Source organism: Amblyomma maculatum, chromosome 2 (genome assembly GCF_055883805.1).
Source record: "Amblyomma maculatum isolate TAMU_Amacu chromosome 2, ASM5588380v1, whole genome shotgun sequence".
In the NCBI taxonomy this organism is placed as follows: domain Eukaryota; kingdom Metazoa; phylum Arthropoda; class Arachnida; order Ixodida; family Ixodidae; genus Amblyomma; species Amblyomma maculatum.
In genome coordinates, this window is record NC_139345.1 from 147,396,145 (window position 1) to 147,415,321 (window position 19,177).

General features: G+C 46.9%; 1 protein-coding gene across 1 annotated transcript; it reads right to left on the reverse strand.

Moving 5' to 3' along the window:
• Positions 1–202: 202 nt before the first annotated feature.
• Positions 203–17,362, reverse strand: LOC146200133 (4-vinylphenol methyltransferase 1-like). Its single transcript, XM_084592277.1, has 4 exons — positions 17,078–17,362; positions 16,355–16,633; positions 13,178–13,325; positions 203–461 (listed from the first exon to the last, which is right to left on the reverse strand). Exons 1-4 carry the CDS (start codon positions 17,360–17,362, stop codon positions 226–228), a joined length of 948 nt encoding a protein of 315 aa, XP_084448403.1. The 3' UTR covers positions 203–225.
• Between the last annotated feature and the right edge of the window lie 1,815 nt (positions 17,363–19,177).

Below are 19,177 nucleotides of genomic sequence, written 5' to 3' on the forward strand. Positions count from 1 at the left end.
GTATACAACGTGTTTCCGGTCGTTCTACAGCATCACGTGCCCAGACGCCGATCAGCAGCATATCCCCCCCCCCCCTCCCATGACAGGACACAATTCAGTCAAACGACTGTACAAGAACGAGGCAGCGTCAGGCAAAGCTTACGCGAAGTAATTTTGTTTATGATTACAGTGGAACGTTTTGGTGTAACGCAGGGTAGGCGGCCACTGAGGGTTCTGCTGTCCACGCTAGTCGATCATCGGCTTGCGCCCGAAGAATCGCTTCACCAGCGAGTCACTCGCATCTCTGCCGGTTTTGTCCGGGTCCACCATGGCCCAAGCCATGAAGGACGTGTACGAGAAGATGAGCTCGTCGTCACTGCGCGGCAGCACCTCCGCAGCGGCCCGAGCGCAGTCACGAACGAATTCCTCGCGTTGCTCCGGAAGGACACGATGCATCACCGGCGACGTTCCCATGATCAGTTCTGCGTGGAAAGGTAAAAGGGTAGAAGCAGACAGGAAAGGTAGCTAGCAAAGCTTGGTCATGGCCTAGCTGAAAACGGCTTACAAAGGAGAGCGTTGGCATTCGAAGCCAAAGTAAAAATGCAACCAAATGCTCGGTAAAAAACATATAATATGTCGTTAAACCAATCTCAAGCATTGCACTGACAGGGAAATAAGTAGTTGTTTATGCACAAATTATGCACATGTGAAACATATAAAAATCAAACGAAAACTATTTTTCGATCTGTCGATGAATGCGTGCAGCACGGTTTACGAAAGCTGGACATACTTCATCCAACAGTTCCATTTTATTGCCGCCGAGTGGGTAGATAACCGAACCCCAGCACGTTTCGGGTTCTCCAGACTTCATGCTGTATACCTTTATTTTCCTTTTCCTTCTGTCACATAACTTTGAGGAGGTTTACATTTCCCATATAAACGCACCTCTTCCCCACCTACATCTAATAAGTATCTAAATTGACATTATGACCGCACTGCGCAATCGCACTGAAGAAGCTTCCTTTGTGGCGCTACCCTCTGATATGAATCTTGCCCATCGTTTTGCGCTCGTAATGAGGTGGAGGAGAGAACTCAGAAAACGGGGGAAGAGAATTTTGGTAACCATCACGCTATTGAGCATTCTTCTTCAGAACAACAGAATAGATACAAAGCATTAGCTAAGTTTACAGGCTTAGTTCATGGCTGAAAGCATTTACCGCTGAAATATATAGAGTGGTAGAAGACTCCATGTCGAGGTCGGAAAGTAGACAGCAAGGCTTTGCTCTAAATCCCTTTCCTTTCCAGCAGCAATAATGTAGAGCAATCGTAACACAAATGTCTTTAGCGTCTGTGGAGCAGTACGACTGCCCAAGGGCTTGCAGCCATGGGTTCAAATTTCGGCCTGCAAACGCAAGTGCTTGCGTGGTCTTGTTTCTGCACTGACCTGCGCACGAATGGAAATTTATGAGGACGGCGACGCACACCGCGAGAAAGTGGTGGTTAACACGTGGGATGTCAGGCTGTAGCAAAGGCTTAATTGCCTAATGCAGTAGCCAGGGTATACCTGGTGATGGTGGAAACATTGTTGCAGCAAAGCCTCTTCACAACTTTTCAGAGCGCTCCCAGTGTAAGAGAGCCCCCTTAGAAAGCAAAGTGCGCTTGGAGGGTTGTCCTAGAGAAACCACTAATATTTATCTCGCTGTGGTCATTATCAGAGCTACTAGATAGTAGCTCCCAGTAATCTAGGGCCACCTCTTGCGTAGGACGATGTGGGAATGAGGGCCAATGAGAGTATTGTACGCAGAAAGTCACAAGGTTTGCCACAGAACTTGCAGGTACCGGGAAGCTGACCTGCGCGCTTCGCCGTGGTTTCGAACCATTTTCGCGATCGTATGCTATAATTCTGTTATGTGTCTCACTTGATAGGTGCACTTCATGTCCGCCTATTAAATACTATGCACACATTCGCTAACATGTTGTCTTTAATTTAGCGTACGTATGCGGGAAAATATGAGAATATTGATGTGAATGGATAAGAGCACAATAAAACCTGCCGTTTCATTCACTAATTTCTCCGAGCTACCTTACAAGCGAGACTGGGGGCGAGAAACGCAAGTTGATGTACTTATACTCTCACGCATGGCCAAAACGCAAGATCGCGCTCCGACGAATGTTATGGAGGCTACATTGCCTAAGTGGCTTCAATGGATCCCAGCTTAAAGGAGCATAGACACCAAATTTTGGTGGCTTCCTTCTTCTTGGTAATGATGCGTAAGACATTCCTGTATATGGATCACCACTCGATTTTTGCCTAAGACCGCTAAATCTTTCATTGAATTTTGGTTTCTCGTCAGTTTCGGTTTCGGTTTCAACAGCAGAGACGTGGCTGCCCCAGTCGAAAAAAACTGCAGAACCGTGTCAAAATTACGACAAAATATCCTGTAGTCCTGTCGTAAACGTCAGACTTTTCTGTAGTTCTGTAGCACTTTTCTGTAGTTTTGTTTTTCTGTAGTATATTTCTGTTGTCTGTAGTTCTGTAGCACTTTTTGTTGTAATTACGGATCTGTCTGATGTTCTACAGAACGTTCTATTGTCACAACAAATTTCCCGTCAAAACCGCACAAAAATTCTGTCGTAACAACAGAAAAATTTTCTGTAGTTTTTAAGTCTAGGGCATGAGCGACATGGAAAAAACAGAGATTTGTAATTCGTGTCCTTGAGGCTGGCTGGCCTTAGTACTCTGGTGAATTAAAAGGACCCAGGAACGATTATATCACGGTTTTATTCGTCCCTCGCGTGACCTAGACTTGACTTTGATGTCATAGCCATCGCTCTGCTGTTGAAACCGAAACTGAAACTGGTGAGAAAGGAAACTCGATTATAAATTATTCTGCGCCCGTAGGCGAATATCACGAGGTGGTCCATGTACAGCAATGTCTTGCGCATTATTACAGAAGATAAATCACGAACCCAGAATTTAATTGTCTATAGTCCTTTAAAAGATAAATAATTAAATAAACAAATACAGCACCGAGAGCTCGGTGTATATTAATTCCCACAAAATTGTACTCCTCGTCTGATTAAGCGCTCCCAGTCGAAAAAAACAACAACAGAACCGTGTCAAAAATACGACCAAATATTCTGTAATTCTCTCGCAAACGTCGGATATTTCTGTAGTTCTGTAGTACTTTTCCGTGGTTCTGTAGATTTTCTGTAGTATAATTCTGCTGTCTGTAGTTTTGTAGCAATTTTCTGTTGTAACTATAGAAATTTCTGATGTTACGACAGAAAGTTCTGTTGGCACAAAAGGTTTCCCGTCAAAAGCCGCACAGCAATTCTGTCGTAACAACAGAAACTTTTCTGTAGTTTTTTCCGACAGGGATGATTTTTTTTGTATGTAGCCTTGCAGTTCAAGCGGCTGTGGCATCCCTCGCCATGTTTATCGATATTTCAGAAAAGACCTCGAAGGCGCCACCACATTGGACACTGTTAGTAGAGAAGGAGATGGCTAAGGATTCAGCGCCTTCCGCAAGCTAGCTGCACAGATCAAGAAATATGGTCGCGCCTTGGGTCGTGGAAGGGTTTACAGGGTGAGCAGCTTTTGTAACTCAAGGAACTCATTATTAGAAGGCGCATGCGAAGAATATGTCGCCTTTACCGACGCATCCTCGATGCAATATGTACAAGCAGTGCCTATATATATATATATATATATATATATATATATATATATATATATATATATTACGATAGGAGGTGATGAAAATGCCGCCGCTCTGCATCAGACCCACTCAGGCTACGGTCAGGGTGGGCGCCAAACGTTAGGAAAAAGCTTTTATTGTTGTATCGTAGCATAGAGTACATATGAGACAACCAGACAAGCATATAACTGCATGAAGTGCGGAGACAGCAACGTGTGTTCGCGGCACAGATACACACATCAGACGTTTCGTTCCCTTTCTGAGCAAGTGACCGAGATAGTCCGCCTGAGCGCCCGTCCCCTGTGTGTGCGCCCTCTCCCAGGCCCATTCTCCGCACGACCATGTGGAACGCGCTCAATATCCTCCACTTCTCAATCATTTGACCAAATCTATGCCAATGGAAAATAGAGACATAAAAGAAAAGGAAAAGGCACGCTGGCACTAAAAATTGCGTACAACACTCACCGATAATCCCACTTCAATGGTTGGCACTAATTTCAACAGTCACTCTCGGATGAGTGCGTTGTTTCATCCAATCGTAAAAGAATCAAATCATAAGACATGGAGACGGTTACCTCTACGCAGAAGTCACACTGCTTGTGAGAATGTCTGATTTTACGCATATTTCTTGGCGTTCTAGTTCGAGCATAAACTTCCTGTATTTTAGAATGCGTTGCGAACTGGTGTATAATATACCTTCTGCGACCATAGATGAGGCGCTTCCTTACTGTAGCCAGTCAGTCTTTCGTCCTCAGGTCTCGCTTAGAGGCCTGTTCTTTCCATTATCAATGGCTTAGTACATTAAATGATATTTGATGAACTGTCCCTCATAAACCAAACACCAATTTTTTTTTCTACGCTAACGGGTAAGAAAGTGTCGCAGATATTTCTCCTGCGATTTGCTACTTTATTGCTGCAAACATTCTGTTCTTTTTCGTGATCACAGCGTGAAGACTTTAAGCGTCATATATGATATTGCCGTGCGGAATCAAAATCCCTCTTAAATCGAGATGTACTGACAAGGCGACTTTGGCGAAAAAGTACAAAACGAAGCAGTCTCAGACTTAGTTTGCTACGTACGTTATAGGTTGCATTTTTAGAAGAAAATATAACAGAGCGACAATATTGTTCCGAAAGCATTCCTTTTCGAAAAACGAAAACCGCTAAACAGAGAAAATCATTATGAGAACTTCGTTTAAATTCTCGACTAAAGTTCAGGACTTTTCAAATCTAATTCTCTTGTAAGCGCTCCCGCCGTCCAGGTACTGCGAGATATATGTTTATTTTGCACGGGGATAAACTATTTACTGCTAATAGTAGCCATTTTATATATTGTCAGGCATGCGAACAGAAGAGAGCAAGGAAGTGCAAAAAGAGGCTCTCCGGAAGAGAAGTGGAAGAAGAGGAATCTACCTATATATTGGTTAGCACGTCAGGCTAAGGGGCAGAACCACATTGTAAATAAACCTTAACAGTGTGGTGCAAGGTGCTGGAAGATCACCACGGATTCCTCTCTACCTCGTTCGAGCCCACGACTCATTGGGCTCCCCCCTTTGACACCCACAGTGATTCAAGACGGCGATGCACGGCAGCCAGGTCCAGCGGCACCCGCATGGCAGCATTACCGTGAGCCGCGGACCTTTTCTGGCAAGGCTGGCGAAGACGTGGCCGACTGGCTCACCAATTACCAGCGGGTGAGCAAGTACAATCGCTGGGATGCCACTGTAATGCTGGCAAATGTTTTTTTCTTGGACTCCACTGCCCTGACATGGTTTGAAAACCATGAAGCGCCCTTAACGAGCTGAGAGCGTTTTGAAGAGGAGATTCGAAATTGTTTCGGGGATACCACGGCAAAACGGAAATGCGCTGAGCAGACTTTATTCCAGCGAGCCCAAGGGCCTGGTGAAACATGCACAATGTACATAAAAGAGGTCCTAAAACTCTGCAAAGCGGTGAATCCGAGCATGTCTGATGAAGACAGAGTTGGCCACCTCTTAAAGGGCATCGCGGTGGACGTATATAACTTTTTAATTACAAAAGAAAACTTAGATTCTCCCACGGCCGTGATCAAGCACTGTCGTACGTTCGAAACTTTAAAGCTGCGTCGCATAACCCCGAAATTCGGCCGTCTGCCTAACGTGACCACTGTTGCAAGCGTGGATTCTCACGAGCATTCACATGAGCCTCCGCATTTGGGCGACATGATTCGCCAAATTGTCCGTGATGAGCTCTCCCGCCATCAAGATGTGAACCGCAGTGCAATCCCCTGTGATAGCTGCTCCCTGATAGATGCCCTGCAGGCAGCTCCCATCCAGCGCTCTTCTTGGCGTTCTACCGCTCCTCCTCCCCTCCGTGACCACCGAAACGACTCATATGGCCCTGCTCTCCCAGCTCGTACCCACTACAGGGCGCCACCTCCACCGCAACAACCCCAGCGGCTGGACTTTGCTGATCGCTTCGATCCTGTTACCGAGGACTATTATTTGGACCGTGCTCGTGAACCACCCGTCTGTTACCGCTGTGGTATGCTTGGCCACATATCCAGATTCTGCCGCCGCCGGAACCCGCCACCACGCTACCAGCGCCAATGCTGGAATCGCCGTTCTAACGTGAGTCCAGAAGTCCGTGACCCGACCTATTTCCCTCCTTCGGGCTCCTACCGCTACGTACCACCACGCAACGACTCACCAGTTTCTGATCGCAGCCTAACTCCTCCTGCCCGCCGCTCCCGACAATCGCCTTCTCCCCGCCGTTCTTCTCCGCCACCGGGAAACTAGCGTGTGCGGCCGATGGAGGTGCAGTCGCCAGGTCATCGATATTGCCAATTCCTCTACCGGTCGTTATGCTGAAGAACCGCTTGGAAGTGTTAGTGGATGGTGTTTGTGTGATGCCCTTAGTAGATACGGGTGCTGCAGTTTCTGTGATGAGCTTAGATTTTAAGAACCGTCTCGGCCGCAAAATTATGTTTGGCTGGGATAGAACTGTCATATTTCGAGGTGTAGGGGAGAATCGTTGCTTCCGCTTGGTATTTGTTATGTAAATGTAGCGATGGCTGGACACGAGTTTAGAACTGAATTTACGGTGCTCCCTCGCTCTACGCACGACGTTATTCTAGAAGTTGACTTTTTACAGCAGTGTGGCGCAGCTCTCGACTTCAACAGTGGCGAGATATCAATAAGCCCCAGCCTTCGATCGGCCCTCATAGAAGAATCGCCGCGGGCGGTCCAATTACTTTCTGTTTTCGAGGATACCGTCGTTCCGGCGATGTCCGCCATATTCGTCCCAGTTGTGTCTTCGGGTGCGGTTCCCAATGCCTTCGACGCTCTGGTGGAACCCGCTTCCCTTTCCGGTGCCAAAAAGAGTGTGTTAGTGCCCCGCAGCGTTGTTCGAGTGAACGAGGGCCGTGCCACGCTTTGGACTGTCAACCATGCCAATGAACCTGCCGTATTGCCGCGTGGTTTGAAACTCGCCGACTTTGAAGAACGCCTTTCTATGCACATCGCCGCGTTCAGTGACGGCGTTGCTCGTTCAACTAGACGTCTTGATCATGCTGATTCCCAGTTTCAGTCTATGATAAATGAATCGCTACCTACCAACTACCGCCGAATATTGATGGAGGTTCTTATGAAACATTCGGACGTGTTCGACTTTGCTCGAGATCAGCCACTATCGATTCCGCCTTCCCGCACACATCACATGATCGACACTAGATCTGCACACCCGATTAGACAGACACCATACATTGTTTAACCTTCAGAACGTAAGATATTGACGAACAGGTCCGTGATATGATGCAAAGAGGAATCATTCAGGAATCATCTAGCCCATGGGCCGCCCCTGTGATTCTCGTGAAAAAGAAAGATGGCACCTGGCGATTTTGTGTCGACTATCGCCGCCTCAATACTGTCACCAAGGAGGATGTTTACCCGCTCCTACGTGTTGATGATGCCATTGACTGCCTCCATTCAGCTTCCTACTTTTCATCTGTTGATTTACGGTCCGGATACTGGCAGATACCGATGAATCCGAAAAACAAGGAGAAGACGGCATTCGTGACTCCCGATGGGTTATATGAATTTAACGTGATGCCTTTCGGCCTATGCAACGCTCCGGCTACCTTTGAAAGATTTATGGACACTCTTTTGCGTGGACTGAAGTGGCAAATTTTCATGTGTTACCTAGATGACGTAGTGATTTTCGGGAGGACCTTCGCCGAGCATAACAGCCGTTTAGCTGTGGTCCTTAACTGCATGGAGAAAGCGGGTCTCGTGCTGAACTCTAAGAAGTGCCGCTTCGGTGAACGCCAGATCGTTGTGCTTGGCCATATGGTTGACAAAGAACTCAGGAGCTTCCTGGGACTTTGCTCTTACTTTCGACGCTTCATCCCTAAGTTTGCTGACGTAGCCTACCCCCTCACATGCCTCTTGTAGAAAGATATTCCTTTCAAATGGACTCCTGAATGTGATTTTGCGTTTCGCCAGCTCAAGTTTCTTCTTACTTCGCGGCCCATACTGCGTCATTTCAGCCCGACAGCTCCCACTGAACTCCACACTGACGCAAGTGGCATCGGCGTGTGTGCTGTGCTCATACAACCGCATGACGGAAACCAACACATTGTCGCTTATGCAAGTCGCACCTTAGCAAGTCTGAACGCAACTATACCGTGACGGAGAAAGAATGCCTTGCCGTCGTTTTTGGCCTACAGCGGTTTCGCTCGTACCTTTATGGACGTTCCTTTACAGTCATCACCGATCATCATTCACTTTGCTGGCTGGTGAATCTACGCGACCCCTGCGGTCGGTTGGCCCGCTGGGCATTACGCCTTCAGGAGTTCAACTTAACAGTGTCGTACAAAAGTGGCCGCCAGCACGCTAACGCTGACTCCCTCTCGCGGCTGCCTCTCGCAACTACCCTCTGCGATGACAACTTTGACGACTATCTTGCCGCCGTTTCCGTACAATTTCCGGATCTTGCCACTTTCCAGCGAGAACAACGAAAAGATCAAGACTTGGTATCACTTTTTGAAAAAGCTCGTGATCCGGCATCTGCGAATCCTTTCTGCATGCGCGATGGTTTGCTGTATCGAAAAAATTACTCGTCTGGCGGTGCACGCCTTCTGCTAGTCGTTCCGGCTAGCCTCTACTCCTCTGTTCTACAACTTATGCACGATGACGTTACAGCTGGGCACTTGGGGTTTGCCAGGACTCTTACGCTCAATAAGGAACGTTTCTACTGGCCAAATATGCCTCGAACGACTCAGCGTTACGTGAACTCCTGCGTGCAGTGCCAGCGGTTCAAGCTCCCCACGACTTCTCCGCCGGGCCACTTACATCCGGTGACACCACCGACCACACCATATGAGCAAGTGGGTGTTGACCTCATAGGCCCGTTTCCCAGCTCGTCCAAAGGCAATCGCTGGGTCATCGTGTGCGTTGATCATCTCACGCGTTACTGTGAAACTGCCACCATCCCTTCCGCCACCGCCGCTGACGTCTCGTTCTTTCTTCTCCACGCTGTCGTCCTCCGTCATGGGCCTCCTCATGTAATTATCAGTGACCGAGGCCGCTGGTTTACGGCAGATGTTGTGGAGCAGCTTCTGCGCTATTATACTTGCCAGTTGCGCAACTCTACGCCGTACCATTCCCAGACAAATGGCCTCGTCGAACGTACAAACCGGACACTGACGAACATGCTTGCGATGTATGTTGACTCGCGGCACAAGAACTGGGATGACGTGCTTCCTTTCATTACTTACGCCTATAACACCTCGAAGCATGAGACAACTTCCTATAGTCCATTTTTCCTCCTCTACGCCCGTCCGCCTCGACGTTCTCTTGACACCATTTTGCCGTTCTCTCTCGACACCGAGCCGTCTGTTTCGAGCACCCTCTGCCGCGCTGAAGAGGCTCGTCGGGTCGCCCGATTACGCACTCTGGCCTCGCAGGACCGCTCTAAGCAGCGCTACGATCGTCGGCATCAGGATGTATCCTACCTTCCCGGCGACTTAGTGTGGCTCTGGACACCTCTCCGCAAGCGTGGTTTGTCCCAGAAGCTGTTGTCGCACTACACAGGCCCATTTATAGTGCTCAAACGCACCAATGAGTTGAACTACGTCGTGTCTCGCCAATGTTCCCAAGGTCGCCCCTCTCGGAAAACACAGGTACTTCATGTCGCAAGAATGAAGCGCTGCCACTTTCACTCGGGACTCTGACTGACAGACCAGGGGCTTCGTCTGCGAAGGGGGAAATGTCAGGCATGCGAACAGAAGAGAACAAGGAAGTGCAAAAAGAGGCTCTCCGGAAGAGAAGTGGAAGAAGAGGAAGCTCACTATATCTTGGTTAGCACATCAGGCTAAGGGGCAGAACAACTTTGTAAATAAATCTTAACAATATTTTATTTTTCAAGGTTCATTAGCTTACAAGGTTGATTAGCCTTCTAACATGGAAAGTGTCAACTCCGCGGGAAGTGCAAGTGCGCGCCCCTTCACGGATCACTGTCTTGTCGTGGCGGAGGGGCTTGCGAAACTCGATGAAGTCGTGAGCTCTGCTGTGTAGGACCTCCCAAGATAGACAGGTCACGGCAAAGAGTTCTGACAAAATGTGATTCTCTGGAGAAGATAATGCCAACCCACAACAGTATTTCCAGCCAAGAAAACCCTACGGCCATTCACAATAGCATATAATGATATGGCGCCGGAAGATGAGCCCCCAGGTTGGAAGGCGTCCCACATGTTACTGGGGATGAACAGTGGACGATTCCTAGTAGCTCCAGGACGAATGAAGCGGCTGGGCTAAAGCCAAAAGGACGCTCAGTTGTGGATGTGTCCGGAAGCGACCGAAGCGACCGGAAAGTCCAATGTTGCAAGGAGATATATCACATAGCAACATGGAATGTAAGACCTATGACGCAAGGTAAACTGGATGTCGTCAAGCGAGAAATTGAAATTGAACATGGATATCTTGGGTATCAGCGAGCTCAAGTGGACCGGAATTGGAGAATTTAATTCCGGCGACCATTATGTCTTTTATTGTGGGCACGAATCCAGAAGAAGGAATGGGGTCGCTCTCATAGTAAACAGAAGAATGGGCAAAGCAGTGCGGGTACAACCCCAAAAACGACCGAACAATTTCACTTCGGATCCAAGGGCACCCTTTCAACATAACAGTTATCCAAGTCTATGCACCAACCACTACTGCTGAAGAAGCTGACGTTGAGAGATTTTATGCCTTTTAAACCGCACTCCATCATCAGATGTCTTTTTTCTCATAGGAGACGGGAATGCTAAGGTGGGGAGTGAAGAAATAACCGGAATTACAGGCAAGTTCGGTCTTCGTGAGCCAAATGAAGCTGGGCAGCAGATAGTAGAGTTTTGTCAAGAAAACAACCTGACCATAGCGAATACTCATTTTCAACAGCACAAGACGCGCCTGTACACATGGACTTCACCGGACGGTCTGTACAGGAATCAGATTGATTATATTCTTTGCCAGCAGAGATGGAGAAGCGCTATACAAGCAGTAAAAACGAGGCCTGGAGCCGATTGTGGCACCGATCATCACCTTCTTGTTGCCAAATTTAAGCTTCGATTAAGGAAAACGCAGAAATAGAAGGCCTTTCAGGTATGATCTGGATCAAATTCCATCAGAATATGCTGTGGAAGTGAGGAATCTATTTCAAGAATTATATCTTGAAGACAGAGAGACTGATGTTCGTGATATTACAAGAAGTTGCTACTAAGGTAGTTCCAATGCAAAAGAAATGCAAGAAAGCGAACTGGTTATCTCAAGAGGTTTTGCAAATAGCTGAGGAAAGGAGGATGGCAAAAGTTATGGGGGAAGAGAAAAATACAAGGTCCTCAATGCGGATTTTCAGAAAATAGCAAGAATAGATAAGAATGCCTTCCTGAACATACAGTGCCAAGCAGTTGAGGACAACAGCCAATTGAGAAACACAAGAGCTCTGTATCAGGCAATCAAAAATATCAAAGGAAGCTTCTGTGCTAAGCTGCGCGTGATAAAGGACAAACAAGGCAGGGACCTGACGGAAGCCTCAGAGATAAATAAGAGGTGGCGGGAATACACAGGAGAACTGTACAAGAAGGACCCGTATGTGCAAACCCAACATAAGACGGTTGTGATTACTGATCTCGAGCCGGGCGTCCTGAAGAGTGAAGTTGAATGGGCCTTAGCCAGCCTTGCTAAGAACAAAGCTAGCGGAATTCATGGCATTCCAGCTGAGCTGCTTCAAAACCTCAACTATGACGACGCTGTTAACGTTCTGTATACATTATGTCAGCAAATTTGAACAACTCTGCAGTGGCCACAGGATTGGAGGAGGTCAGTTTACATCCCCATTCCAAAGAAAGGCAGTAACAAAGATTGTTCCAACTACCGCAAGATCGCGCTTATTTCGCATGCTAGCAAGGTGATGTTGAAAATCCTCCAAGGTAGGCTGCAGCAGTATGTGGATCGGGAGCTTCCGGACGTGCAAGCTGGGTTTCGCAAGGGCAGAGGAACTAGAGACCAAATTGCTAATCTTCGCTGGATCATGGAAAAAGCAAGAGAGTTCCAGAAACCCATCTACTTCTGCTTTAGTGATTATGCGAAAGCGTTTGACTGCTTATCGGGAAGGCCGGTCTGGACGAGTCTTCAGCTGGAGTGATGATTGCTGGAAAACGTATCAACAACCTTAGATATGCGAATGATACCACTTTAATGGCAGAAAGTGCAGGGGGACTCAAGAGACTTCTGATGCGCGTACAAGAAGAGAGTGAGAAGTTTGGGCTTAAACTGAACATGAAAAAGACAAAGATCATGGCGTCTTGCCCTATCAAGTCCTGGAGCATCAACGCACAAGAAGTGGAAGCTGTGACAGATTTTCTCTTCTTGGGCTCCAAGATTACTTCGGAAGGAGATTGCAGCCATGAAGTCTGGAGACGCCTGCTTCTGGGAAAGAGAGCCATGGCTAGCCTTGATCGCCTAGTGAAGAGCAGAGACATTACACTGCCAAGCAAGATCCGCATACCTCGTGCTATGGTCTTTCCAGTTGTGATGTATGGATGCGAGAGTTGGACTGTGAAGAAGGCTGACCGCCGAAGAATTGACGCGTTTGAATTGTGGTGCTGGCGAAGACTCTTGAGAGTTCCTTGGACTGCCAGAAGATCAAATCAGTCGATACTGGCGACCATAAACCCTGACTGCTCATTGTAGGGTCAAATTCTAAGGTAAAGCTCAGCTACTTCGGTCATCTGATGAGAAGAGAGAAGTCGCTGGAAAAAGATTTGATGTTAGGAAAGGTTGAGGGTCACCGGAGAAGGGGTAGGCAGTGAACGCGATGGTTAGATGGCATCTTCGAGGCGCTGCAGATGAAGTTATGTGATGTTAGGAAGATAGTGAGAGACCGGAAAGCGTGGCGTGATATGGTCTATAGTGTCATGAAGAGTCGGACACGACTGAATGACTGAACTCAACTGAACTGAACTGCCTGGTAATACGTACCATCGAGATTCTCCGTGGCTGAGAGTCGCCAGTTGGTCTCAAGCACTTTACACTCCTTGACCAGGAATCCGGCATCCTCCAGCATTTTGCACACGGGGCCGACGCACTTCTCTCCCTTGGGCAGCTTCGAGTGGAAGGCCTTGTAATCCTTGAAGGAGAGCCAGATGTGTAGGTGCCACGTGGTAAAGGAAAACCAGAATAAGGCGTACAAATGAGTTAACCCTCATGAAAAAACTAATTGTTTTGCACGTACAAAGAGGGCCAACAGCCATAGAGACAAAAGAGGGAATGGGGGATTTTTTTTATTTAAAACCACAATCAAAGGCACGTCTACAATACCTTCATTTGTGTGAATTTGCTGCGATCTCCCTTTGCATGAATGAAGCAACATGAAATTCATAACAACTGGCAATAACGTCTTAAGGTTCAGGGAACAGAAAAAGCCTTTACCTAGTCAGCACGGAGAAAAAGGGCATCTCCCATAAACGGGAATTGTCTTTCTGAACCAGCAGGGTAAAATATCCCCCCCCCCCCCCTAGTCATGTGCTTTTATGGATATTTAGGACCCTGTCACTCGGAGAAAATTGCGAATAGCTGACTCGGGTTTTTGTCATTTTTATTCCTATTTATTTCTTTTTTTTGTCAACTTTATGCCATTCTTGTTTTGAACGGAATATTTGTAGCTTGATTGTTCATTTCTAAACTGTATCATTATTTAATTTCTCCTTCCTATTTCAATACACTTACGAAAGAGGCCATTGCCTAATCATGTACCAATGAGTTAAGTACCTTTCCATCTTCAAGTTGGAAAGAAGCCAGTTATTCATATTTTTTATCGCTGGAAGTGATGAGACAAATGTGATATAAAATGACAGGTTAAGGTATATGATGTTAATACCAAAATGTTTTTTTTTTCATTTTTTTCTCCAAAGCAGTATGCTCTAAAGGGCCTGTTTAGTGGCTACCAACCATGAAGTCAGTAGAAGAATCAAATTTTGTGCGATAGCATATTGGATTTGTTGCGCCGAAATGCCGCGGCCGTTAACCTGGCATCATGCCAACAGCCGCCAAAGATGTCCGAAAAATTCCTGCCCTGATTTGTCAACAGGACCATTAAGTTAAATCAACATGAGAGCACGCTGGAATTTTAAACACCCGGATTCAAATAAAGTTAACGAACTTTGGTCTGTCCAAATTAAGACGCTATTTGGCGAGGAGGGCTAATTAATGCGGGCATTTCCTTAAAAAAAAGAAGCGATCCAGTAAAATGAACTTGCCGCCATTGAGCCTCATGCCTCTAAACGACAGGCGGGCCACAAACACAAAAGCCATGAAAGGCCGTTGGTACCAAGCTTGTTAGAGGGGCACCTACTGAGGGTCAAAAACCCCGGAAAGTGTGTCGAGCGTCCACACACCATCTTCATACCAGCACAGATGTCTCACGATACCACAGACGCAGGGTTAGATCGAATTGAAACACGCCAATGAGTCGTCTTGAAGATGAAACTGTGTACAGGAGGCGGCGGACCGTATAATGCTAGCGCATGCACCGCAGCATGTCGAGCGGATCGTCTGTATATTTATGCCTTGCGCAGCCGAGACCCTCTCCTTGCTGATGCAGGTTGCAACGCGCTCTGGTTGTCACGTTCGGTCTAACCGTTAGAAGGCCAGTTTAGCTGGCAGCGGATAGATGGGGCTAATTGCATTTCATCTATCTCGGGTTAGCAAATAGCGTTTTAAGGTCGCCGTCCTCTCCACAGCAGCAATCCAGCATCAGGATCTGCCGCCAGACGTATAACAGAGTTGACAAAAAACTCCGGCACCCTAAACTTAATGTCACTGCATCCGTGTTAATGTCGTCGTATACCTGTAGACTCAACTACATCAACTAGAATTTTGGCTTTCCTTCTAAATCACCTTCCATGGTGGAGTGAGGCAAGACAAGGACTAAAGCGTAAGAGCAGAGAGAGAGACAAAATTTAAATAAAATATTTGGTAGTAAATAGTTAAAGCTCCTGATCTGTCTACCGGTTCTTGTTTGTCTTCGACTTTTCTACCTGTTTCCGCTACGGGTATACAGTGCCATCCCCTTTCACCAGGGATATAGCCAGGGGAAGGGCTTATGGGGCTTCGGCCCCCCAGAAAATTTTTTCGTACGGTCATACGCCGCAGCCCAAAACAACCACCAGAGCCGGAAATCAATCTGGACTTCGTCTCCACTCTCCAGTATGTCTTTTTCACGCTCAAAAAAAAGATTTCGGCGAGAATAAAAAAAGCGAAAAGTGCAATTAGTTTTCTGAAATCGTTCATCGGACCATACAAAGGAGGCATAAGCCATACTGTCAGAGAAGCTGACAAAGCATGCAGAGATGGAATGCGTGGAGTTAAAAAAAGAAACTAGGAGGGAGCGTGACGCCACATGAGCAGCCTCCGCAGGCCAAACTCAATCTTCTGACGCCGCGCTGTCTTATCCCTCTCGGGGCCTCTTGTTCACACTGAATATCGGTGTTTTTAGCCGCTATGTATGCTCCCGTGAAAAGTCTGTCGAAGTGGTCTGCTGAGAGTCCTCGTCTGTTCGTAACACTTTGGTTTGTTAGAGTGCAGATGCTACATTATAATCAGTTATGAGAGCACTGGAGAGACTGCAGACAACCATTTCATCAGCGGGTCCGTCAGGAAGACTATGTATTGAAACTAATGTTGATTGTATGGCTGGAAAACTGGCTGTGATGAATTTTGGTAAATTAAACAAATGATTTTCGTCTGAAACAATACATACGCAGGATACTCGATGGAACCTATTTTCCGTGCAATCTTTGCATCCCGGCATGCAGAATTTATGGCACAGTTGAAAGGTGACAGGTCGATACGGAGGAGGCTCAGCAGCAACGTCTGCGCCCCTCGAAAACAATTTCTGGCTACGCCACTGCCTCTCACAGTCGGTTCTCGCGACCACTATGTAACCCATTTAAAGAGAGCACTGTGTTCACATGCTGACGAATGATATCCCGATGCAAATAAGCAATACCGGGGCGTCATTGGCCCCCTGTGTAGGCCCTTTTGCGGGGGGGTGTCTACACTCAACCCTGCCTCTCTCTGCTGGATAATACAAGTTTGTGAATTTTCCTTTCATCATGATACCTTAAAAAGCATACAGTATAGATAAGGCATACTCACGGCGGCCACCTGTCTCCAACGTTCGTTCTTGGCAATCATCTTGTAGAGCGGCTCAAGGTTGGACTGGACGCGGAACAGTAAGAACAGCTCGCCCCCATATTCCCAAAGCAGGCGCCGTATGTTGACCAGTGCTCGCTGCTTGTCGCGGACGCTTTCCAGGTGATAGAAGGAGAAGATGCGCCGGAAGGGGCCCCAGTTACTCAAAGCCTCGCTCACGTCTCCCTCCACGTCCATCACCTCGTATAGAATGTCGCGCTGCGCCGCGTTGCGGCGCAGCACCTGCAACAATTTCGTCACATAAGCAAATCGCGCTGGGTCATAGAACGTTGAAGTACGATTGTGTCACGGAATGGTTACGAGGAAACGAAAAGCGCCCTCTCATTCCCTGTGAACACTTGAACTGCTCCGTGAAGGGAAGTATATAGAACGAAGAAAAGGAAACGCGGAAAGGGACGCCGGGATGAGGTGCTCGGCGTCACTTTTGGACGCCCGGCACTTACGTCTCAAAACACACATCAAGTTTTATAGCCTAGTGTCGAGAGGTCGAACTGAATTGCGAGTAAATATCGAATATCGCTCCCGCCTCCAACAAATCAGTTCAGTCAAGATGATCGGGGCTAAAATGGAATTCAGAGGTCCCTAAACTATCCATGCAAAATCACCAAGAAATATTGGATGCGCTTTAGCATATTACCTGTTGTTTTTACACATAAGGACACGAACCTTGATTGCATCAGCTGACCTTTCCGTGGCGACCACGACACGATGGCGGCCTCCGAACTCGTTGATGATGCAACGAGTCAGGTCTCCCGCGCCGCAGCCTACGTCGAGAAACTGGTCCCATGAGGTCGTCTCTGGCAACTTGCCGGTCAGGCACTTGAACGCCTTCTCGCAGTCGTTCATGAAGTACGGGCGTCGAGACGTCATCCACGGCGGTAGTGATAACTTTTGACCGCCCTGTACTAAAGACCGTTCAACGACATTACGCCAGCGTGTCATCTGAATCATCAGGCGACCCGTGCTTGCAGTCGAAAACTTACCTGTGATTGACGAACAAAAAGGCTTCCAAGCAGGGCTGCCTGTGAGCCTGACCGTATCATGTTTCCGGACAAGTGTTCGCCACGTTGTCGTTCTTACTGCGATGCTGTGGTACCCTCGGCTGCTTGCCAGAGGTTCTCTGCAGCTCATTGACGACCAATATTTGACATTCACAGTGGAAAAGCCTCGCTTTGGTTGACTCTGATTCCAACACAACTCGTCATGGCATCTGGGAGGTCCTTGGGAAACAAGTGGTGAGGACGCTAGGCGCAGTAGGCGGGCTGCTGAAGAAGCAGAAACGAGTCCAAAGGTTGTCTTCATCCAGTGGTCGCGGCCAGAGCCATAAACTTGTACAACAGCTTTTCTGTGCGATGAGAGGTTGTCATTGGCAACGTTACGCAGCTGTGCAGATTTCACAAAAAGCAAGACTAATTTTTGGCCGAATTCAGCAATGCGTGACACAGATGGCAGAAACTCTCTTATGCAGGCACTGCAGGCAATACACATGTTTTCACGTTTTGTATAGAACCTAGGGAGGCAACAAAAAAATATCCAGTCCACACTAAGCGTAGAGGACTACTACCTGACTTGCTACGAAGCTTTATCACACATTGCTGCATCGGTCTTGTCCAGCTGCGTTTCTTTTCTTCTACCTTGATTAATGGCACATATCCATGAAAGGGAATTGGCCAGGGTTGAGTGTGGACTGCCAAATGAAGTACAGATACTGAATTAGCATAATAAATTAATTATCAACTAAACAAAAAGCCTAAGATATAAGATTACAGAATTGAATGAAAGGAAAAACAATACGTAGCTACGTTTGCTGAGGAGAGCTTCTTCTTCTCGCCTCTGTACATATGGTTCATACATACAATGGAGGATCGGCCTGCATTCAGTATAGTTATAAAAATTGAATGCATGACCCAAACTTAGGCTGTATAGTATGTAACTCCTGTGATATGAATTACTGTCGGTAAAACATTTTAGCAAAATATTTGAGGTGCTGGGAATACTAACCAAGAAATACAAATAAAATATTATATGCAAATAATTCTTCTAAGTAAAATAAAGACAAATAGTGATAAATAAATCTTCTGGTTACGATATTATAGCTACGGAGCAACTCGCACATCAATTTTAGGGCATACCCTTTGACAGTTGCACCAAAGGCGAGGAGGGCAGCAATTGTAAACGGCAGTCTAAACGAGAAATGATAATTTACAAATAATTTCCTCTTTAAGGAGCGTACCTCCGACAAGAGATGATGCAGTACTCTATAGTTTCTACGTCATTGCATAACGCACACATTTGTTGTTGTTGTTCTCTAATTTGTCGCATATGCCCACACAAGGAGATCGGCCAAGAATTGAGGTGCAGAGATATTAGACTTCGAGATGTATAACGACATCGCAAAAATATAAATAGAAATAATTGCTAGGGAATAAAGAAGGAAATGTAAAGATTTGGCAGTGTGAATCCAAAACAGCTTTTTATAGAGATTGAGGAGAGCTATCATCTACTTCCTCCTTCCTTCCTTCCATGTTACTACTACAATGAAAAACGTCCAGACCTACTGTTTTTCTTCTAAGCTCCCTTTATGTGTTAAGGCAATAAATCACATTGTCAAAAAGGTACAGAAACCAATTGATTCATTTATTATTGTAGGAGGGTTTTATTTAAAAGTAGTGAGACACAAAGAGCAGCGGCGATGCAACCCATGACAGTCAGGTCGAACCCGCGCAGCGATAGCAATGCCACTCACTGGAATGTTCTTTCTCTTCA